General features: G+C 45.1%; 1 protein-coding gene and 1 non-coding gene across 2 annotated transcripts; one reads left to right on the top strand and one right to left on the bottom strand.

Moving 5' to 3' along the window:
* On the bottom strand, positions 1–24,420 carry LOC109397808 (ethanolamine kinase). The gene is made up of 5 exons (XM_029853702.2): positions 23,652–24,420; positions 10,473–10,906; positions 9,910–10,136; positions 9,616–9,838; positions 1–510 (listed from the first exon to the last, which is right to left on the bottom strand). Exons 1-5 carry the CDS (start codon positions 23,769–23,771, stop codon positions 438–440), a joined length of 1,077 nt encoding a protein of 358 aa, XP_029709562.2. The 5' UTR covers positions 23,772–24,420; the 3' UTR covers positions 1–437.
* On the top strand, positions 2,295–2,366 carry Trnaa-agc (transfer RNA alanine (anticodon AGC)). The gene has a single exon. It is a non-coding gene; the product is annotated as a tRNA-Ala (tRNA).
* Positions 24,421–24,686: the final 266 nt, after the last annotated feature.

Genomic DNA, 24,686 nt, shown 5'->3' with positions numbered 1-24,686 from the left:
CCTGCTTTGTCTGACAATTTTCCTTTATTTCAATATCATAACCTTAAAAAAACAGAAACAAATTTGTTGTACAATTTTCGAGTCGACTCTATAAAAAAACGCTTCTACAAAACGCTCACATAAAAAATATGCTTTGGCCTACATCCGGTTATAGCACTCTCTTGGTTCTTGGTTTAGGTCCGTCCGTCCGTCCTTGTGATGATATTTGTTAACAATTCCGATCCGATTCCGATCCGTGTCAGTGTCGTTAAAAGCAAAGTGGAATGAATATCGCAGTGGGGTTCGAGATTTAATCTTCTTCGCGCAAACATGCAAAACGCTAAGTTGTTGAGCTGGGGTTTTTTGGTGACCTCTTGATTGCAGCTGGAACTTTGAGTTCCGGGGATCCGAATCCTAATTTGAAAATTCTAGCAACAGGTTTTCTTTTCTTTGTGTGTTTAATTTTGATATGTTAGTGAAAGGAATTCCTCGCGGCGTCGCAGGTATTCTCGGTAGCGGGTCTCACCGAATCTGAAAAGATGAAATTATGAAAGAAAATTGATATACTCTACACGATTGAAATCCTGAGAAGGATTCTCTCGAAATCCTGATCAGGATTCTCTCGAAATCCTGAGCAGGATTCTCTCGGAATCCTGACAAGCATTCGATCAGAATCCTGACAAGGATTCGCTCAGAATCCTGACAAAGACTCGCTCAGAATCCTGACAAGGATTCTCTCGGAATCCTAACAAGGATTCTCTCGGAATCCTGACAAGGGTTCTCTCGGAATCCTGACAAGGATTCTCTCGGAATCCTGACAAGGATTCTCTCGGAATCCTGACAAGGATTCTCTCGGAATCCTGACAATGATTCTCTCGGAATCCTGACAAGGATTCTCTCGGAATCCTGACAAGGATTCTCTCGGAATCCTGACAAGGATTCTCTCGGAATCCTGACAAGGATTCTCTCGGAATCCTGACAAGGATTCTCTCGGAATCCTGACAAGGATTCTCTCGGAATCCTGACAAGGATTCTCCTGGAATCCTGACAAGGATTCTCTCGGAATCCTGACAAGGATTCTCTCGGAATCCTGACAAGGATTCTCTCGGAATCCTGACAAGGATTCTCTCGGAATCCTGACAAGGATTCTCTCGGAATCCTGACAAGGATTCTCTCGGAATCCTGACAAGGATTCTCTCGGAATCCTGACAAGGATTCTCTCGGAATCCTGACAAGGATTCTCTCGGAATCCTGACAAGGATTCTCTCGGAATCCTGACAAGGATTCTCTCGGAATCCTGACAAGGATTCTCTCGGAATCCTGACAAGGATTCTCTCGGAATCCTGACAAGGATTCTCTCGGAATCCTGACAAGGATTCTCTCGGAATCCTGACAAGGATTCTCTCGGAATCCTGACAAGGATTCTCTCGGAATCCTGACAAGGATTCTCTCGGAACCGACTCACTTGAAGTGCAAATTTTCGGTAATACCAATCCGTGTGGTCAAATTATGAAATTCAAATAACTCAACGTACATATGTACAGATGGGTAAATTATTGGTCAAATTGGGAAAAAATCCGCAGCTTAGGTGAGATTTGAACTCACGACCCTTATTCGCTAGACAAGTGCTTTACCAACTAAGCTACCGAGCCAATTAATGACCCGGCAACTTAGTTGTCATAAGGTTCAATTCTAATCTCATCGATCTATATCATCTTCCCCTAAACCGCAAATATAACCATCTCTGTTGTACGTATGTACGAAGAGCGAAAGCGATTTGTTTATTGTTTGAAACTGTTTGCCTATCGTACAGGCAACGCTTCTTCAACCACTTGTAGAGGAAGAACAATGCTACCTGGAAGGCGATCAAACGCGTCGTTCGCATTCTATTTGATACGACGGGTAACTACGTAGAGGTAGATGCTCGATTTGACCAATAATTTACCCATCTGTACATATGTACGTTGAGTTATTTGATTTTCATAATTTGACCACACGGATTGGTATTACCGAAAATTTGCACTTCAAGTGAGTCGTTTTCGAGCATCTACCTCTACGTAGTTACCCGTCGTATCAAATAGAATGCGAACGACGCGTTTGCTCGCCTTCCAGGTAGCATTGTTCTTCCTCTACAAGTGGTAGAGGAAGCGTTGCCTGTACGATAGGCAAACAGTTTCAAACAATAAACAAATCGCTTTCGCTCTTCGTACATATGTACAACAGAGATGGTTATATTTGCGGTTTAGGGGAAGATAATATAGATCGATGAGATTAGAATTGAACCTTATGACAACTAAGTTGCCGGGTCATTAATTGGCTCGGTAGCTTAGTTGGTAAAGCACTTGTCTAGCGAATAAGGGTCGTGAGTTCAAATCTCACCTGAGCTGTAAATTTTTTCCCAATTTGACCAATAATTTACCCATCTGTACATATGTACGTTGAGTTATTTGAATTTCATAATTCTCTCGGAATCCTGACAAGGATTCTCTCGGAATCCTGACAAGGATTCTCTCGGAATCCTGACAAGGATTCTCTCGGAATCCTGACAAGGATTCTCTCGGAATCCTGACAAGGATTCTCTCGGAATCCTGACAAGGATTCTCTCGGAATCCTGACAAGGATTCTCTCGGAATCCTGACAAGGATTCTCTCGGAATCCTGACAAGGATTCTCTCGGAATCCTGACAAGGATTCTCTCGGAATCCTGACAAGGATTCTCTCGGAATCCTGACAAGGATTCTCTCGGAATCCTGACAAGGATTCTCTCGGAATCCTGACAAGGATTCTCTCGGAATCCTGACAAGGATTCTCTCGGAATCCTGACAAGGATTCTCTCGGAATCCTGACAAGGATTCTCTCGGAATCCTGACAAGGATTCTCTCGGAATCCTGACAAGGATTCTCTCGGAATTCTGACAAGGATTCTCTCGGAATCCTGACAAGGATTCTCTCGGAATCCTGACAAGGATTCTCTCGGAATCCTGACAAGGATTCTCTCGGAATTATGACAAGGATTCTCTCGGAATCCTGACAAGGATTCTCTCGGAATCCTGACAAGGATTCTCTCGGAATCCTGACAAGGATTCTCTCGGAATCCTGACAAGGATTCTCTCGGAATCCTGACAAGGATTCTCTCGGAATCCTGACAAGGATTCTCTCGGAATCCTGACAAGGATTCTCTCGGAATCCTCGGAATCCTGACAAGGATTCTCTCGGAATCCTGACATGGATTCTCTCGGAATCCTGACAAGGATTCTCTCGGAATCCTGACAAGGATTCTCTCGGAATCCTGACAAGGATTCTACTGGAATCCTGACAAGGATTCTCCTGGAATCCTGACAAGGATTCTCCTGGAATCCTGACAAGGATTCTCCTGGAATCTTGACAAGGATTCTCCTGGAATCCTGACAAGGATTCTCCTGGAATCCTGACAAGGATTCTCCTGGAATCTTGACAAGGATTCTCCTGGAATCTTGACAAGGATTCTCCTGGAATCCTGACAAGGATTCTCCTGGAATCCTGACAAGGATTCTCCTGGAATCCTGACAAGGATTCTCCTGGAATCCTGACAAGGATTCTCCTGGAATCCTGACAAGGATTCTCCTGGAATCCTGACAAGGATTCTCCTGGAATCCTGACAAGGATTCTCCTGGAATCCTGACAAGGATTCTCCTGGAATCCTGACAAGGATTCTCCTGGAATCCTGACAAGGATTCTCCTGGAATCCTGACAAGGATTCTCCTGGAATCCTGACAAGGATTCTCCTGGAATCCTGACAAGGATTCTCCTGGAATCCTGACAAGGATTCTCCTGGAATCCTGACAAGGATTCTCCTGGAATCCTGACAAGGATTCTCCTGGAATCCTGACAAGGATTCTCCTGGAATCCTGACAAGAATTCTCCTGGAATCCTGACAAGGATTCTCCTGGAATCCTGACAAGAATTCTACTGGAATCCTGACAAGGAATCTCCTGGAATCCTGAAAAAGATTCTCCTGGAATCCTGACAAGGATTCTCCTGGAATCCTGACAAGGATTCTCCTGGAATCCTGACAAGGATTCTCCTGGAATCCTGACAAGGATTCTCCTGGAATCCTGACAAGGATTCTCCTGGAATCCTGACAAGGATTCTCCTGGAATCCTGACAAGGATTCTCCTGGAATCCTGACAAGGATTCTCCTGGAATCCTGACAAGGATTCTCCTGGAATCCTGACAAGGATTCTCCTGGAATCCTGACAAGGATTCTCCTGGAATCCTGACAAGGATTCTCCTGGAATCCTGACAAGGATTCTCCTGGAATCCTGACAAGGATTCTCCTGGAATCCTGACAAGGATTCTCCTGGAATCCTGGCAAGAATTCTCCTGGAATCCTGGCAAGAATTCTCCTGGAATCCTGACAAGGATTCTCCTGGAATCCTGACAAGGATTCTCCTGGAATCCTGACAAGGATTCTCCTGGAATCCTGACAAGGATTCTCCTGGAATCCTGACAAGGATTCTCCTGGAATCCTGACAAGGATTCTCCTGGAATCCTGACAAGGATTCTCCTGGAATCCTGACAAGGATTCTCCTGGAATCCTGACAAGGATTCTCCTGGAATCCTGACAAGGATTCTCCTGGAATCCTGACAAGGATTCTCCTGGAATCCTGACAAGGATTCTCCTGGAATCCTGACAAGGATTCTCCTGGAATCCTGACAAGGATTCTCCTGGAATCCTGACAAGGATTCTCCTGGAATCCTGACAAGGATTCTCCTGGAATCCTGACAAGGATTCTCCTGGAATCCTGACAAGGATTCTCCTGGAATCCTGACAAGGATTCTCCTGGAATCCTGACAAGGATTCTCCTGGAATCCTGACAAGGATTCTCCTGGAATCCTGACAAGGATTCTCCTGGAATCCTGACAAGGATTCTCCTGGAATCCTGACAAGGATTCTCCTGGAATCCTGACAAGGATTCTCCTGGAATCCTGACAAGGATTCTCCTGGAATCCTGACAAGGATTCTCCTGGAATCCTGACAAGGATTCTCCTGGAATCCTGACAAGGATTCTCCTGGAATCCTGACAAGGATTCTCCTGGAATCCTGACAAGGATTCTCCTGGAATCCTGACAAGGATTCTCCTGGAATCCTGACAAGGATTCTCCAGGAATCCTGACAAGGATTCTCCAGGAATCCTGACAAGGATTCTCCAGGAATCCTGACAAGGATTCTCCTGAAATCCTGACAAGGATTCTCCTGGAATCCTGACAAGGATTCTCCTGGAATCCTGACAAGGATTCTCCTGGAATCCTGACAAGGATTCTCCTGGAATCCTGACAAGGATTCTCCTGGAATCCTGACAAGGATTCTCCTGGAATCCTGACAAGGATTCTCCTGGAATCCTGACAAGGATTCTCCTGGAATCCTGACAAGGATTCTCCTGGAATCCTGACAAGGATTCTCCTGGAATCCTGACAAGGATTCTCCTGGAATCCTGACAAGGATTCTCCTGGAATCCTGACAAGGATTCTCCTGGAATCCTGACAAGGATTCTCCTGGAATCCTGACAAGGATTCTCCTGGAATCCTGACAAGGATTCTCCTGGAATCCTGACAAGGATTCTCCTGGAATCCTGACAAGGATTCTCCTGGAATCCTGACAAGGATTCTCCTGGAATCCTGACAAGGATTCTCCTGGAATCCTGACAAGGATTCTCCTGGAATCCTGACAAGGATTCTCCTGGAATCCTGACAAGGATTCTCCTGGAATCCTGACAAGGATTCTCCTGGAATCCTGACAAGGATTCTCCTGGAATCCTGACAAGGATTCTCCTGGAATCCTGACAAGGATTCTCCTGGAATCCTGACAAGGATTCTCCTGGAATCCTGACAAGGATTCTCCTGGAATCCTGACAAGGATTCTCCTGGAATCCTGACAAGGATTCTCCTGGAATCCTGACAAGGATTCTCCTGGAATCCTGACAAGGATTCTCCTGGAATCCTGACAAGGATTCTCCTGGAATCCTGACAAGGATTCTCCTGGAATCCTGACAAGGATTCTCCTGGAATCCTGACAAGGATTCTCCTGGAATCCTGACAAGGATTCTCCTGGAATCCTGACAAGGATTCTCCTGGAATCCTGACAAGGATTCTCCTGGAATCCTGACAAGGATTCTCCTGGAATCCTGACAAGGATTCTCCTGGAATCCTGACAAGGATTCTCCTGGAATCCTGACAAGGATTCTCCTGGAATCCTGACAAGGATTCTCCTGGAATCCTGACAAGGATTCTCCTGGAATCCTGACAAGGATTCTCCTGGAATCCTGACAAGGATTCTCCTGGAATCCTGACAAGGATTCTCCTGGAATCCTGACAAGGATTCTCCTGGAATCCTGACAAGGATTCTCCTGGAATCCTGACAAGGATTCTCCTGGAATCCTGACAAGGATTCTCCTGGAATCCTGACAAGGATTCTCCTGGAATCCTGACAAGGATTCTCCTGGAATCCTGACAAGGATTCTCCTGGAATCCTGACAAGGATTCTCCTGGAATCCTGACAAGGATTCTCCTGGAATTCTGACAAGGATTCTCCTGGAATCCTGACAAGGATTCTCCTGGAATCCTGACAAGGATTCTCCTGGAATCCTGACAAGGATTCTCCTGGAATCCTGACAAGGATTCTCCTGGAATCCTGACAAGGATTCTCCTGGAATCCTGACAAGGATTCTCCTGGAATCCTGACAAGGATTCTCCTGGAATCCTGACAAGGATTCTCCTGGAATCCTGACAAGGATTCTCCTGGAATCCTGACAAGGATTCTCCTGGAATCCTGACAAGGATTCTCCTGGAATCCTGACAAGGATTCTCCTGGAATCCTGACAAGGATTCTCCTGGAATCCTGACAAGGATTCTCCTGGAATCCTGACAAGGATTCTCCTGGAATCCTGACAAGGATTCTCCTGGAATCCTGACAAGGATTCTCCTGGAATCCTGACAAGGATTCTCCTGGAATCCTGACAAGGATTCTCCTGGAATCCTGACAAGGATTCTCCTGGAATCCTGACAAGGATTCTCCTGGAATCCTGACAAGGATTCTCCTGGAATCCTGACAAGGATTCTCCTGGAATCCTGACAAGGATTCTCCTGGAATCCTGACAAGGATTCTCCTGGAATCCTGACAAGGATTCTCCTGGAATCCTGACAAGGATTCTCCTGGAATCCTGACAAGGATTCTCCTGGAATCCTGACAAGGATTCTCCTGGAATCCTGACAAGGATTCTCCTGGAATCCTGACAAGGATTCTCCTGGAATCCTGACAAGGATTCTCCTGGAATCCTGACAAGGATTCTCCTGGAATCCTGACAAGGATTCTCCTGGAATCCTGACAAGGATTCTCCTGGAATCCTGACAAGGATTCTCCTGGAATCCTGACAAGGATTCTCCTGGAATCCTGACAAGGATTCTCCTGGAATCCTGACAAGGATTCTCCTGGAATCCTGACAAGGATTCTCCTGGAATCCTGACAAGGATTCTCCCAGAATCCTGACAAGGATTCTCCCAGAATCCTGACAAGGATTCTCCCAGAATCCTGACAAGGATTCTCCCAGAATCCTGACAAGGATTCTCCCAGAATCCTGACAAGGATTCACCCAGAATCCTGACAAGGATTCTCCCGGAATCCTGACAAGGATTCTCCCGGAATCCTGACAAGGATTCTCCCAGAATCCTGACAAGGATTCTCCCAGAATCCTGACAAAGATTCTCCCAGAATCCTGATATGGATTCTCCCAGAATCCTGACATGGATTCTCCCAGAATCCTGACAAGGATTCTCCCAGAATGCTGACAAGGATTCTCCCAGAATCCTGACAAGGATTCTCCCAGAATCCTGACAAGGATTCTCCCAGAATCCTGACAAGGATTCTCCCAGAATCCTGACAAGGATTCTCCCAGAATCCTGACAAAGATTCTCCCAGAATCCTGACAAAGATTCTCCCAGAATCCTGACAAAGATTCTCCCAGAATCCAGATATGGATACTCCCAGAATCCTGACAAGGATTCTCCCAAAATCCTGACAAGGATTCTCCCAGAATCCTGACAAAGATTCTCCCAGAATCCTGATATGGATTCTCCCAGAATCCTGACAAGGATTCTCCCAGAATCCTGACAAGGATTCTCCCAGAATCCTGACAAGGATTCTCCCAGAATCCTGACAAGGATTCTCCCAGAATCCTGACAAGGATTCTCCCAGAATCCTGACAAGGATTCTCCCAGAATCCTGACAAGGATTCTCCCAGAATCCTGACAAGGATTCACCCAGAATCCTGACAAGGATTCACCCAGAATCCTGACAAGGATTCTCCCAGAATCCTGACAAGGATTCTCCCAGAATCCTGACAAGGATTCTCCCAGAATCCTGACAAGGATTCACTCAGAATCCTGACAAGGATTCTCCCAGAATCCTGACATGGATTCTCCCAGAATCCTGACATGGATTCTCCCAGAATCCTGACAAGGATTCTCCCAGAATCCTGACAAGGATTCTCCCAGAATCCTGACAAGGATTCTCCCAGAATCCTGACAAGGATTCTCCCAGAATCCTGACAAGGATTCTCCCAGAATCCTGACAAGGATTCTCCCAGAATCCTGACAAGGATTCTCCCGGAATCCTGACAAAGATTCTCCCAGAATCCTGACAAGGATTCTCCCAGAATCCTGACAAGGATTCTCCCAGAATCCTGACAAGGATTCACTCAGAATCCTGACAAGGATTCTCCCAGAATCCTGACATGGATTCTCCCAGAATCCTGACATGGATTCTCCCAGAATCCTGACAAAGATTCTCCCAGAATCCTGACAAGGATTCTCCCAGAATCCTGACAAGGATTCTCCCAGAATCCTGACAAGGATTCACTCAGAATCCTGACAAGGATTCTCCCAGAATCCTGACATGGATTCTCCCAGAATCCTGACATGGATTCTCCCAGAATCCTGACAAGGATTCTCCCAGAATCCTGACAAGGATTCTCCCAGAATCCTGACAAGGATTCTCCCAGAATCCTGATAAGGATTCTCCCGGAATCCTGACAAGGATTCTCCCGGAATCCTGACAAGGATTCTCCCGGAATCCTGACAAAGATTCTCCCAGAATCCTGATATGGATTCTCCCAGAATCCTGACATGGATTCTCCCAGAATCCTGACAAGGATTCTCCCAAAATCCTGACAAGGATTCTCCCAGAATCCTGACAAAGATTCTCCCAGAATCCTGACAAGGATTCTCCCAGAATCCTGACAAGGATTCTCCCAGAATCCTGACAAGGATTCTCCCAGAATCCTGACAAGGATTCTCCCAGAATCCTGACAAGGATTCTCCCAGAATCCTGACATGGATTCTCCCAGAATCCTGACAAGGGTTCTCCCAGAATCCTTCTCAGGATAGTGAAATAATCTTTTTCAGAATTCTTGAAAAAAATTTCTCAGGATTGTGAAAGAAACATTTTCAGGACTCTGAAAGAAACCTTTAAAGGATTCTGCGAAAGTCCTTTCAGGATTCTTGTAAATCGTTAAAATATACCACAGTGAATTTGAAGAATACCCAGTAAAGTTCGGCAGCTTGTCTGCTGCCTAATTTGTGTTGCTAACACTAGCGATACTCACTGTATGAAGTCGAAATCGATGGTCGAATGTTCCGCCTGGATGAGTGCCCACACCGCCCATAGGAAGTGCGACGCCAGCGCAAACTGATTCACCTGCACGTACAACCGCTGCACGTCGCTATCGGTGCAGTTCCCGTGGCCATTGAATTCCTCCAGGTAAACCCGTAGCCAGCGCAGCTGGAACTCCTTCGATGGGTACCGGTCGTAGTCGATTTCGTCGATTCCTGAAACGTTACGGTCATGTATGCCAAATGCCATTTTGTCGATTGGGATATGTAAATCCAGTCAGTGGTACCTGCAAACTCCGTAAAGTGATTGCCGATGTCGAACGCCTGGTGATTGTACGCCGCATACTCGTAATCGATGAACGTGACTTGGTCCCGATCGGCACAGTATATGACGTTCCCAAGCAGCAGATCGTTGTGGCAGAACACGGTCGGGCTGTTTAGCTGGCTCAGGCGATCGTACAGCTCGTTGAAGTCACGTCTCAGATCGTCCGTGCTGGGGAATATCTGCGATATTCTGGATGGATGGATAGAATGGAAATGTTACGATGACCATTATTAGCATAGTATAACGGATTTGTAAATTACTGTTTGTTTGCTAGTTAAAAAGAAGCAGTATACAACGTAATTGCAAAGAAAAATACTTTACATAAAAGCGGTACTAACAACTCAAATCTCCAATCCGTCAAGGTCGCACGGTAATTCGCGCGCGTAATGACTTCCAATCGTTAGCGTGTTTAGAATTGCGCATTGCAGCATGCCATGCAATGCGACGCGCAAAACCCGCCAACTGCGATGCGCGTCGGCAAAGCGTCGTCGTTGGCCTACTTCGCACAGCTCAGCTGTCACTCACCTTGAATGTTTCGCCGGATCGCTGAAAACCTGTGGCACTAGCTTGAGGAACTGGTCGATCTTTTCCGGTAGCATCGGCTGCCGGCAGTCTCCGACGGACTCATCGCGCACCTTGTGCATCTGGGCCATCCGTTTGGCGACCAACCGCCACACCCGTTCCTCGCGGCAGCTGTCCGGTGTGAGCGTGACGCCCGGCACGAACTCGTACGCCAGCCCATTGCGGAACGTTGCGTAGAGGGTCGGCGCATAGCCGTACCGATGGAGCAGTCGAATGTTCTCGGTTTCCTTCTTCCGGTCGATTAGCAGATCGGTTTTGTTCCCATAGACCCGTATCAGCACGACGTCCCCGGTTTCGTCATCTGCGGTGTCATCAACGGTGTTATTGTTTTGATTGAAGCATCCGACCAGTTTGTTGGTGATTCCATCGGTAAATAGCTGCAAGTTTTATTTTCGAGAGAGGGTAAGTGTGATTTATTGTGACGACAATAGTGGGATTTCGGCGAATGGATCGATTAGGGGGTAACCATGACAACGGCTGACTAGATGCGCATATTACGTTACGTTCTACGCATTGTCAATTTTAAGCATCATATTAGCATTGTGTAACATAATTTTGATTTGATGCAGTTGCGCGTCTATAAGCTGATAAGAGCGCACCTTATCGAAAGGAAATAATTTCTCTGACGTGTAATCACCTGAAATGGAACACGAAACGACAACCACCCTTCAAATTAAGGAAAATCCGCGTTGTTGACAGCCCGACTAGACTTGTTCGTTTGTCAATCGCATTATCACAAAACTGATCGCAATAAATCCAGGCAGGTAATTGCATTATTTTCGTGTGAAAAATCACATGATCGCGATCGTTTCGCCATCCATCAGCGTAGCCATTATCAGCAAAGTAAATATAAACAAAGAGCTAGTAGGCCGCGACGAGCGAGCGGCGGCGCAACGCCAACGGTTGCAGCAACGTTCACTATTTGAAGGAAGCACATTAACCCGATTGCAACCGGTTTGCAGTTTTATTACATACGGGCTTCTTTCTGCCTACCTACCGACAGCGACAGCCTTCTATCTAAGACCGACTGCCGATAAGTTAGAGCTGAAGGTGAGCGCAGAACCATAAATCTAAACAGCCGCTAGGATGGCACTGGCATGGTGTGATAAAGGAGTGCAAAAAAGTTGAAGAACGTTTGAGAGGAATATTTTTACAGATAACCAATAAATCTTCTTTCTATTACAAAATCATAGCATGGAACGAGCTCACCAATGCAAAGCCAGCCAGTATTGAATTGTCATTGTGGATTTTCGAACATCTTTCCCATAACAAATATACCCATTTCTCAAAATTTTAGTGCCCAAAACTCCTTAAAACAGCCGCCATTTTGGATTTTGGACCGCCATCTTGGATATTCTGGTCATCAATTTAAGACTGAACATCTTCCCCATTCCAAATATATACATATTGCACAGTTTTAGGCCTCAAATCTCCATAAAACAGCCGCCATCTTGGATTTTAATCCGCTGTCTTGGATTTAGGACCGCCATATTGGTTTCTCTGATCACAATTTTGGAACTTTGAACATTTGTTCTATATCAAATATACCCATATTACAAAGTTTTAGAGCTCAAAACTCCATAAAACAGCTGCCATCTAGAATTTTTGTCTGCCATTTGTGATCTCAGACCATCTTCTTTGATTTTCTGGTCACCATTTTTGGACTGGCATGGTATGGGACAAATATCCCAAATTGAGGGTAACGTGCCTCTGGAACCGGCCTTCTTATACCTGATGGTCGCCATATTAGAACTCCGAAGTTCTAAGACTCAAGCAATTTACAAAACAGCCACCATCTTGGATTTATGTTCGCCATTTTGTATTTCGAACCGCCATCTTGGACTTTCTGATTATTATTGAAGAACTACGAACAAAATTCGTCAACTGTGAGCAAGATTACCCAACTTGGCGGCATTTGATATGTCGCGTGAAAGGATTTGGTGCAGTTTCACTTCCGCCGTTGTTGATCCGGATCACTTAAAAGGCCAGAACTCCGGAATGCCTGGTCCGATTCGAGTCATTTTTAATAGCAAACAATGGGGCAAAAATCCGGTTCAATTTGGGCTGTAATCGTTGAAAACGGCCCATGGGAAATGCATTAAAAGTGAGTGAACTTTTTTTTGCGCACAGACATACATACATACACACAAACAGACATCATCTCAATTCGTCGAACTGAGTCGATTGGTATATGTGGCTTGACTTTCCGAGCCTTCTATCAGTTTCTTCCCGCTATTTCTTCCTTGAAGAATTCGGTGAAGTTTGTTGAAATTTAATTTTAGATTTGTCCAGGAGTTTGATCCATCCAGGGGTTATCCAGGATTAGATTCCAGAGTTCTCTTCTGAATTTTTCGATGCTCCATTTACTGATAAGAATTTTCTCGGAATCCTGACAAGGATTCCCTCGGAATCCTGACAAGGATTCCCTCGGAATCCTGATAAGGATTCCCTCGGAATCCTGACAAGGATTCCCTCGGAATCCTGACAAGGATTCCCTCGGAATCCTGACAAGGATTCCCTCGAAATCCTGACAAGGATTCCCTCGAAATCCTGACAAGGATTCCCTCGGAATCCTGACAAGGATTCCCTCGGAATCCTGACAAGGATTCCCTCGGAATCCTGACAAGGATTCCCTCGGAATCCTGACAAGGATTCCCTCGGAATCCTGACAAGGATTCCCTCGGAATCCTGACAAGGATTCCCTCGGAATCCTGACAAGGATTCCCTCGGAATCCTGACAAGGATTCCCTCGGAATCCTGACAAGGATTCCCTCGGAATCCTGACAAGGATTCCCTCGGAATCCTGACAAGGATTCCCTCGGAATCCTGACAAGGATTCCCTCGGAATCCTGACAAGGATTCCCTCGGAATCCTGACAAGGATTCCCTCGGAATCCTGACAAGGATTCCCTCGGAATCCTGACAAGGATTCCCTCGGAATCCTGACAAGGATTCCCTCGGAATCCTGACAAGGATTCCCTCGGAATCCTGACAAGGATTCCCTCGGAATCCTGACAAGGATTCCCTCGGAATCCTGACAAGGATTCCCTCGGAATCCTGACAAGGATTCCCTCGGAATCCTGACAAGGATTCCCTCGGAATCCTGACAAGGATTCCCTCGCAATCCTGACAAGGATTCCCTCGCAATCCTGACAAGGATTCCCTCGGAATCCTGACAAGGATTCCCTCGCAATCCTGACAAGGATTCCCTCGCAATCCTGACAAGGATTCCCTCGCAATCCTGACAAGGATTCCCTCGCAATCCTGACAAGGATTCCCTCGCAATCCTGACAAGGATTCCCTCGCAATCCTGACAAGGATTCCCTCGCAATCCTGACAAGGATTCCCTCGGAATCCTAACAAGGATTCCCTCGGAATCCTGACAAGGATTCCCTCGGAATCCTGACAAGGATTCCCTCGGAATCCTGACAAGGATTCCCTCGGAATCCTGACAAGGATTCCCTCGGAATCCTGACAAGGATTCCCTCGGAATCCTGACAAGGATTCCCTCGGAATCCTGACAAGGATTCCCTCGGAATCCTGACAAGGATTCCCTCGGAATCCTGACAAGGATTCCCTCGGAATCCTGACAAGGATTCCCTCGGAATCCTGACAAGGATTCCCTCGGAATCCTGACAAGGATTCCCTCGGAATCCTGACAAGGATTCCCTCGGAATCCTGACAAGGATTCCCTCGCAATCCTGACAAGGATTCCCTCGCAATCCTGACAAGGATTCCCTCGGAATCCTGACAAGGATTCCCTCGCAATCCTGACAAGGATTCCCTCGCAATCCTGACAAGGATTCCCTCGCAATCCTGACAAGGATTCCCTCGCAATCCTGACAAGGATTCCCTCGCAATCCTGACAAGGATTCCCTCGCAATCCTGACAAGGATTCCCTCGCAATCCTGACAAGGATTCCCTCGGAATCCTAACAAGGATTCCCTCGGAATCCTGACAAGAATTCCCTCGGAATCCTGACAAGGATTCCCTCGGAATCCTGACAAGGATTCCCTCGGAATCCTGACAAGGATTCCCTCGGAATCCTGACAAGGATTCCCTCGGAATCCTGACAAGGATTCCCTCGGAATCCTGACAAGGATTCCCTCGGAATCCTGACAAGGATTCCCTCGGAATCCTGACAAGGATTCCCTCGGAATCCTGACAAGGATTCCCTCGGAATCCTGACAAGGATTCCCTCGGAATCCTGACAAGGATTCCCTCGGAATCCTGACAAGGATTCCCTCGGAATCCTGACAAGGATTCCCTCGGAATCCTGACAAGGATTCCCTCGGAATCCTGACAAGGATTCCCTCGCAATCCTGACAAGGATTCCCTCGGAATCCTGACAAGGATTCTCTCGGAATCCTGAGCAGGATTCACTCAGAATCCAGAATCAGAATGTTCTGAGCAGAATTCACTCAGAATCCTGAGCAGGATTCACTCAGAATCCTGAGCAGGATTCACTCAGGGATGACCTTCACTTTTTTTTTAATTCTTTTTATTTGTGAACTTTAACTTAATTTACTTCTTCACAAAATGACCATCACCGTTCCTCCGTGTATTTCTCGCATATTACCTCCAGAGATGTCTTCCAGAAACTTTCCTGTAATTTGGGGGCAGCCCTAAATTTCTTCCAGGGATTTTCTCCAAATTCTTTATTCAGAGTCTTTTTTTTTTCTTTATTAACGAGATTTTTAGCCCTAGCAAGTTCATGCTCGGGACCCACGCTTTACTTTTCTTCCGAAGGAAGAATACACATTTTGCTAGTTTGTCGGGAATGACATTCGATCCCAGGTCCTCGGCGTGATAGTCAAGTGTTCTAACCATCACACTAGGTCCGCTCCACAGTCTTTTCTTGGATTTTCTGCAGGAGTTACTCCCGGCATATCTCCGAGAGGTTCTAGCGAAATTTCCGGAAGAATTACTTTCAAGATTTCATCCAAATACTTTCCAGAATTTTTTTCCACAAATGTCATTCTCCGAGATCGTTTCCAACTTTCTTCCTGGGATTTCAGCTAGAGCTTCTTCCCGTTGTTATCCCAAAAGATTCCCGTGGAATTTCCCAAAGTATGTGCCAGGGATTCTACAAAAGTTTTTCCCCTGGAATTTCTCCCAGAGTTTTCCGCAGATTCGCCAGAGCTCCTCCCGGATTTTCTTCCGCAGTTCCGCTCTAAGATTCACCAGACTTTCTTCCGAAAAGTATCCGGGAATTTCTCCAAATATTCTTTCAGGAATTCCTCCTGGAATTCTTTCAGAAACTCTTCCAGGAATTAATCCTAGAAACTGTTTAAAGATTCCCTTAAGAATTCACCTTGGGTTTGCTTCCGAGATTCCTCCTGGGGTTTCTTCAGCAACTCTTCCAGGGATTCTTTTAGGAATTGCCACAGTGATTCCTCCAAGAGTTCCTTTACGTACTTGTTCAAGGATTCCTTCAAGATTTCCTCAGGAACTTCATCGATTTCTTCAGTACTTCCTCGTGGGATTTCTTCAGAAACTCCTCCTCAAATTCCATCAGAAATTGATCCTTGAATTTCTTCAGGCATTCTTCCAGGGATCCTTCCATGAATTTTTCCAGGGATTGTTCCAGAAATTCCTCCAGGAATTCTTCCAGGATTCCTTTCGGAATTCCTGCGTGGCTTCCTCTAAAAATTCCTACACGGATTCGACCGGAAATTCCTCTAGGAATTCTTCCAGAGATTACTACAAGTATTCCTCTGAAGATACCTCCAGGGTTTCCTCTAAAAATTCCACCAGTAATTCATTCAGGGATTCCTCCTGAAAGTGCTCCATTGGTTCATTAAGGAAATTCTTTAAGAATTTCTCCAGGAATTCCTGCAGGCATTCCTCCAGGATTTTATTCAGTTGCTCCTCCAGGAATACCTTCAAGAATTCCACTAGGAATTACTCCGGAAATTCCTTCAGATATTCCAGGAACGGATCCAGGAAATCCTCCAGGAATTCATTCAGAAATTACTACAACTTCTCAAGAAACATTCCAAGAATTCCTTCAGGGATTCCTGCATGAATTCCATACGAGATACCTCTAGGAATTCTTTCAACGATTTCTTCAGAAATCCTCTAGGAAATCCTACATGGATGGCTTCAGAAATTCCCTCAGGAATTTCTCCCGGAATTATTGCAGGTATTCCTCCAGGATGTTATCCAGGAATTTCTCCAGGAGTACTACCAAGAATTCCACCAGGAATTAAACCAGATATTTCTTCAGGAATTCCTCCAGAAATCCCTCCACGTATTTCTTCAGAAATTTCTCCAAGGATTCCTTTTAGGTTTCTTCCAGAGATTCCTCCAGGAATTCCTCTGATGATTTCTCCAGAAGTTTTTCCAAGAATTCCTCCTGGAATTCCTTCAGAAATTCCTTTGCGAAAGCCTCCAGGAATTAATCTAGGAATTTCTTCTGAAATTTCTGCAGGGATTCCTCTTTAGATTCTTCCAGGAGTTTCTCCAGGAATTCCTCAGATGACTCCTCCAGAAATTCCGTCAAGAATTTATCCTGGAATTCCTTCAGAAATTCCTCTGGGAGTTCTTCTAGTAATTTCCCTAGAGATTTCTCCCAGAATTCCTTTAGAGATTCCTCCTGGAATTCATTCAGGGATTCCTCCAGGAATTCTTCCAGGGATAGTTCCACGGTATTTCTTCAAGATTTCCTCTAGGGATTCCGCCAGGAATTTGTCCAGAAGTTCCTCCAGGCATTCCTCCTGAGATTCCTCCAGAAATTGCTTCAGGGATTCCTCCAGAATTTTCTCCAGGGACTTTCCCAAGACTTCTTCTAGAAATTCTTCTAAGAATTTCTTCAGAAATTTCTCTATGGATTCCTCCAGGAATACCCCAGGGAATTTTCCAAGAATTCTCCCAGGAAATTTCTCCAGGGATTCCTCCCAGATTTCCTCTAAGGAATCCTCCAGGAATTCATCCTGGGATTCCTTCAGGGTTTCTTCCAGGGTTTGCTGGAGGAATTCATCCAGGAATTTCTTCAGGGAGTCTTTCTCCTGAAGATCCTATAAGGCTTCCTCCAGGGTTTTCTCCAGGAATTCCTTTAGGAATTCCTTCTGGGATTCATCCAAGAATTACTCCAGAGACTTCTCAAGGATATCATCTAGATATTGCTCCGGAATTCTATCAGAGATCCCTCCCAGAGTTCCTCAAGAGATTTCAGCAGTAATTCATTTAGGAAATTATTCAGGGATTGCTCCAGGCATTCGTCCAGGAATTTATCCAAGGGTTATTCCTTTTCCAAATTGTTCTTCCAGAAATTCCTCTGAGAATTCCTCTAGCGATTTATCCAGGAATTCCTCCAGGTATACTTTCAAGAATTCCTCCAGGGATTCCGCCAAGGGTTTCACCAGAAGTTCCTCCAGCATTACGACCAACAAATTCTCTAGGAGTTGTATCAAAGATTTCTCCAGGAATTCCTCCCAGAATTCCCATAGAGATTCCTCGAGGAATTCATTCAGGGATAATTGCTCGGAATTTCTCCAAGAATTTTTCTAGGGATTTCTCCAGGAATTCCTCCTGGGATTCCGCCAGAAATTTGTCCAGAATTTCCTCCATGCACTTCTCCAGAGATTTCTCCAGAAATTGCTTCAGAGATTCCTCCAGGAATTCATCCAGGGATTTCCCCAGCAATTCCCCCAGGAATTCTTCCAGGAATATCTCCACAATTTTTTCTAAGGATTCCTCCAGGAATTCCTCAGGGATTTTTCCAAGAATTCCCCCAAGAATTTGTTCAGAAATTTCTCTAAGGATTCCTCCAGCAATTTTTCTAAGCATTCCCCCAGGGATTATTCCAAGAATTTATTCAGAAATTTCTCGAGGGATTCCTTCCAGATTTCCTCTAGGGAATCCTCCAGGAATCCAGGGATTCCTTCAGGATTTCTTCCAGTGTTCGCTACAGGAAATCATCCAGAAATTTCATCAAGGAGTCCTCCAGGAATTTCTCCTGGAATTCATCCAGGGAATCTTCCAGAGGTTCCTTCAGGTATTCCATCACAAATTCCTCCAGGAATTCCTTTAGAAATTCCTCTACGAATTTATCCAGGATTTCCTCCAGAGAATTCTCTAGGAAGTCATCTAGGGTTTGCTCCGGAATTCTACCAGAGGTCCCTCCAGATTTTCCACAAGGAATTCATCTACTAATTCATCCAGGGATTGCATCAGGCATTCATCCAGGGATCCAGGAAATCTTCAAAATATTATATCAGAAATTTCTCCAGGAATTTCTTCAAGAATTCCGTCAAGAATTCGTCCAGAAGTTCCTCCAGCGATTCCTCAACGAGTTGCTTCAAGGATTTCTACCAGAGGTCCCTCCCAGAGTTCCTCTAGAGATCCCACCAGGATTTCATTTGGGAATTTATCCAGGGATTGCATTTGTCCAGAGATTTCTCCAAAGATTATTCCTTCTCCAAATTGTTCTTCCAGGATTCCTCTGAGAATTCCTCTAGCGATTTCTCCAGGAATTCCTCCAGGTATACTTTCAAAAATTCCTCCAGGGATTCCGCCAAGATATTTTCCAGAAGTTCCTCCAGCATTACGACCAGCAATTTCTCTAAGAGTTGTTTCAAAGATTTCTCCAGGAATTCCTCCCAAAATTCCCATAGAGATTCCTCGGAGAATATATTCAGGGATAATTGCTCGGAATTTCTCCAAGAATTTTTCTAGGGATTTCTCCAGAAATTCCTCCTGGGATTCCGCCAGAAATTTGTCCAGAATTTCCTCCATGCACTTCTCCAGAGATTTCTCCAGAAATTGCTTCAGAGATTCCTCCAGGAATTCCTCTAGGGATTTCCCCAGCAATTCCCCCAGGAATTCTTCTAGAAATATCTTCACAATTTTTTCTAAGGATTCCTCCAGGAATTCCTCAGGGATTTTTCCAAGAATTCCCCCAAGAATTTGTTCAGAAATTTCTCTAAGGATTCCTCCAGTAATTTTTCTAAGCATTCCCCCAGGCATTCTTCCAAGAATTTCATCAGAAATTTCTCCAGGGATTCCGTCCAGATTTCCTCTAGGGAATCCTCCAGGAATTCATCCAGGGATTCCTTCAGGATTTCTTCCAGTGTTCGCTACAGGAAATCATCCAGGAATTTCTTCAGGGAGTCCTCCAGGAATTTCTCCTGGAATTCCCCCAGGGAATCTTCCAGAGGTTCCTTCAGGTATTCCGTCAGAAATTCCTCCAGGAATTCCTTTAGGAATTCCTCCACGAATTTATCCAGGATTTCCTCCAGAGAATTCTCTAGGAAGTCATCTAGGGTTTGCTCCGGAATTCTACCAGAGGTCCCTCCAGATTTTCCACAAGGAATTCATCTACTAATTCATCCAGGGATTGCATCAGGCATTCATCCAGGGATCCAGGAAATCTTCAAAATATTATATCAGAAATTTCTCCAGGAATTTCTCCAAGAATTCCGTCAAGAATTCGTCCAGAAGTTCCTCCAGCGATTCCTCAACGAGTTGCTTCAAGGATTTCTACCAGAGGTCCCTCCCAGAGTTCCTCTAGAGATTTCACCAGGATTTCATTTGGGAATTTATCCAGGGATTGCATTTGTCCAGAAATTTCTCCAAGGATTATTCCTTCACCAAATTGTTCTTCCAGGATTCCTCTGAGAATTCCTCTAGCGATTTCTCCAGGAATTCCTCCAGGTATACTTTCAAAAATTCCTCCAGGGATTCCGCCAAGATATTTTCCAGAAGTTCCTCCAGCATTTCGTCCAGCAATTTCTCTAGGAGTTGTTTCAAAGATTTCTCCAGGAATTCCTCCCAGAATTCCCATAGAGATTCCTCGAAGAATATATTCAGGGATAATTGCTCGGAATTTCTCCAAAAATTTTTCTAGGGATTTCTCCAGGAATTCCTCCTGGGATTCCACCAGAAATTTGTCCAGAATTTCCTCCATGCACTTCTCCAGAGATTCCTCCAGAAATTGCTTCAGAGATTCCTCCAGGAATTCCTCCAGCAATTCCCCCAGGAATTCTTCCAGAAATATCACCACCATTTTTTCTAAGGATTCCTCCAGGAATTCCTCAGGGATTTTTCCAAGAATTCCCCCAAGAATTTGTTTAGAAATTTCTCCAAGGATTCCTCCAGTAATTTTTCTAAGCATTCCCCCAGGCATTCTTCCAAGAATTTCATCAGAAATTTCTCCAGGGATTCCGTCCAGATTTCCTCTGGGGAATCCTCCAGGAATTCATCCAGGGATTCCTTCAGGATTTCTTCCAGTGTTCGCTACAGGAAATCATCCAGGAATTTCTTCAGGGAGTCCTCCAGGAATTTCTCCTGGAATTCCCCCTGGGAATCTTCCAGAGGTTCCTTCAGGTATTCCACCAGAAATTCCTCTAGGAATTCCTTTAGGAATTCCTCTACGAATTTGTCCAGGATTTCCTCCAGAGAATTCTCTAGGAAGTCATCTAGGGTTTGCTCCGGAATTCTACCAGAGGTCCCTCAGAGAATTCCTCCAGATTTTGCACTAGGAATTCATCTACTAATTCATCCAGGGATTGCACCAGGCATTCGTCCAGGGATCCAGGAAATCTTAAAAATATTATATCAGAAATTTCTCCAAGAATTCCGTCAAGAATTCGTCCAGAAGTTCTTCCAGCGATTCCTCAACGAGTTGCTTCAAGGATTTCTACCAGAGGTCCCTCCCAGAGTTCCTCTAGAGATTCCACCAGGATTTCATTTGGGAATTTATTCAGGGATTGCTCCAGATGGATCCAGGGATTGCATTTGTCCAGAAATTTCTCCAAGGATTATTCCTTCACCAAATTGTTCTTCCAGGATTCCTCTGAGAATTCCTCTAGCGATTTCTCCAGGAATTCCTCCAGGTATACTTTCAAAAACTCCTCCAGGGATTCCGCCAAGATATTTTCCAGAAGTTCCTCCAGCATTTCGTCTAGCAATTTCTCTAGGAGTTGTTTCAAAAATTTCTCCAGGAATTCCTCCTAGAATTCCCATAGAGATTCCTCCAGGAATTCATTCAGGGATAATTGCTCGGAATTTCTCCAAGAATCTCTCTTGGGATTTCTTCAGAAATTCCTCCTGGTATTCCGCCAGAAATTTGTTCAGAATTTCCTCCATGCACTTCTCTCCAGAGATTCCTCCACAGATTGCTTGAGGGATTCCTCCTGGAATTCTTCCAGGGATTTCCCCAGCAATTCCCCCGGGAATTCTTTCAGGAATTTCTCCAGGAATTTTCCTAAGAATTCCTCCAGGAATTCCTCAGGGATTTTTCCAAGTATTCCCATAGGAATTCTTCCAGAATTTCTTCAAAAATTTCTCTAAGGATTCTTCCGGCAATTTTTCCAAGCATTCCCTCCGGAATTCTTCCAAGAATTTATTCCAAAATTCCTCCAGGAATTCCTCCAAGATTTCCTCTAGGAAATCCTCCAGGAATTCATCCAGGGATTCCTTCAGGATTTCTTCCAGGGTTTGCTGCAGGAATTCATCCAGAAATTTCATCAGGGAGTCCTCCAGGAATTTCTCCTGGAATTCCTCCTGGGATTCTTCCAGGGTTTCCTTCAGGTCTTCCTTCAGAAGTTCCTCCAGGAATTCCTTTAGGAATTCCTCTATGAATTTGTCCAGGAATTCCTCCAGAGATTTCTCTAGGAATTCATCTAGGGTTTGCTCCGGAATGCTACCAGAGGTTCCTCACAGAATTCCTCTAGAGATTCCACTAGGAATTCACCCAGGGATAGCTCCAGGCATTCGTCCAGGAATCCATAAAATCCTCAAAATATTATATCAGAAATTCCTCCAGGGATTCCTCCAAGAATTCCTCTAGCGACTTCACCAGGAACTTCTCCAGGTATACGTTCAGAAATTCCTCCAGGAACTTCTTCAGGAATTTCTCCACGAATTCCGTCAAGAATTTTTCGAAAAGTTCCTCCAGCGATTCCTCAACTAGTTGAATCAGGGAATTCTCCAGGAATTACTCCAGGCGTTTCTCCAGGAATTCGTCCAGAGGCTCCTCCAACGATTCGTCCAGAAATTTGTCTAGGAACTTTTTTTTTGTCTTTATTAACGAGATTTTTGGCCTGGGGCTAGTTCATCTTGGGACCCATGCTTTACTTCCCTTCCGAAAGAAGAACCCACATTTGGTGAGTTTGTCGGGAGTGGGGTTCGATCCCAGGTCTAGTGTTTTAACCATCACACCTGGTTCTTTAGGGATTCCTCAAGCGATTTCTTCAGAAATTTCTCCAGGCTTTGCTCCCATAATTGCTCTAGAATTCCTACTTTCAGAAATTTCTTCAGGAATTCCTTCAGGGATTGCTCCGGCGGTTCTTGCAGAGATTGCTCCAGGAATACCTGTGACGATGAAAGATCTGCAAATATATCACAAGTAATCCTGGGAGTATCGTGGGAATGAATCCTGAAAACCCTCTTATAAAACACCCGAGAGAAACACCAAGAACAGTCCTAGGAGGAACACTTGCATAACTATTAAGAGCAACTCCAACAGCAATCACCCATAGAGATTCGTAGCACGTTATAAATGTCAACATGATGAACAATATTCTAACAAGATTCCCCGTCGATAAGACGTATTTTTGGGATCAAAAATAAGGGACCCAGAAACAATATGGCGACCGTGACATGATTCTCATGACTCGAAAATCATCACAAGACGACAATTAGGATGCAAACTTCTTATTCATTCTCTCGGAACGCACAAGAGCATGCATCTCAGCTTAGTATCATATAAGTTGTTGCACAGTTATTAGAACTGTTTTGATATTTTCGTTTGTACCCAAACATAGTCAAGGAAATCCCTATTACGAAAATCCTGAGGCTCTCTCAACATATGCTCCAAATTGTTTATCTTAAGCATCTTTGATATTGTACAAAACAGGCATCGGTTGATGCATAATTTTAATACAAAAATCAGATTGCTCTACTTCCATATTCACTTAGCGGAAAAGATCAAATTCTTATTAAAAAAAACCGCGAGGAATGAATAACGAACACGCAAACCTTATACAGGAATCTATAAAGTGTGTGTTGTCATGCATGATGTTTATCGATCGTGTTCAGTAGGCTTTGCGCCCACGACCCCATTTAGAGTATCGCATTCTCGCCTACCGCGATCTTTCCCACCCCGCCAAATACGAACCTTGAACCGCACGCTGTCACTGCGCCAATGGGGCCTGATAAGCTTCAGGACCTCTCCGGCTCCCCGAATTACGTCAGTCTCATCGATGGTCAGATCTATCCTTAACACTTCGCCGGCCATCGTCACTGGACACTGGATTTCAACAAAACGTTCTTGCCGTGCCACACAACACCCGGATCGAGATAAGGCCGAGACTGAACAAATATGGTTCCACCCAGGCGGCTAACGACCCGGCCTCTAGCTGATAATTCGCCGGACAAATATGTTTAATAATCTCGACAATGAGAGAAAGATAATCACACGTCACACGATGGATTTACAATCGCCCCGAAATTTTGCGACTCTGCCGGCGCTGACAACAGAATCTCGTTCGATTTACGACCACGTCGCCGCGTGCCGGGAAGACTTGAATTGCGCGCGCGATCCGTTGGCTTCTTATCACAAACGATCTCGATCTTTGGTTAGATCACTGTGCCAGAAACGAGCGAACTGGGTGCTGGGAAGCCCTTTTCACTGTTTCACTGGATGAGCAATGGCCAATGGACGTTGGTGTTTTAGCTTTGGAATCCTCTCTGACGCCACCGCTCTTATCTAAGTAGGCTACGACGGACAACACTTAGTCACACGGTTGGTTGCATTGGATGAAGCACTGCGCTTAGTCACTTGGTCAGTCACAGTAGTTCGTTCGCTCGCGCTGCCAGAGCACCTCTCTTTGATCACAGACAAAACACGTCAGACTGGAACGAACAATGAAAACAAACTGATTGTGACATCCGATCCACTGGTGGACGGAGTAGGCTGATTTGTGGAGGGGGGTTGATCGCAAAAACGGCCTACGTTGACTATAGGATTCTTCGATGGTTTAGTATGCAATATTGGAGCTTCCAAGACTTTTGCGATTAACTGCCTCGTAGAAGAGCGGTACGCACTGCGCAATCTCACAAATACAACGTGAAGCCACGCACGAGATTTTGACGTAAGAAATGGACAAGGGGTGATTCATTGTTGCGATCCAAAATGGCAGTTGAATGTCCA

This window comes from Aedes albopictus, chromosome 1 (assembly GCF_035046485.1).
Source record: "Aedes albopictus strain Foshan chromosome 1, AalbF5, whole genome shotgun sequence".
In the NCBI taxonomy this organism is placed as follows: domain Eukaryota; kingdom Metazoa; phylum Arthropoda; class Insecta; order Diptera; family Culicidae; genus Aedes; species Aedes albopictus.
This window is presented reverse-complemented; position numbering and strand designations above follow the sequence as displayed.

What these genes read in the sequence shown, in the direction of transcription:
- LOC109397808 (XM_029853702.2), bottom strand. Translation starts at nt 23,771, where the DNA reads ATGGCCGGCGAAGTGTTAAGGATAGATCTGACCATCGATGAGACTGAC. An exon ending in GTGACAGCGTGCGGTTCAAG is followed by an intron (nt 10,907 to 23,651) that starts GTTCGTATTTGG and finishes TAAAACTTGCAG; the next exon opens with CTATTTACCGATGGAATCAC. An exon ending in ATCGATTTCGACTTCATACA is followed by an intron (nt 511 to 9,615) that starts GTGAGTATCGCT and finishes TCATCTTTTCAG; the next exon opens with ATTCGGTGAGACCCGCTACC.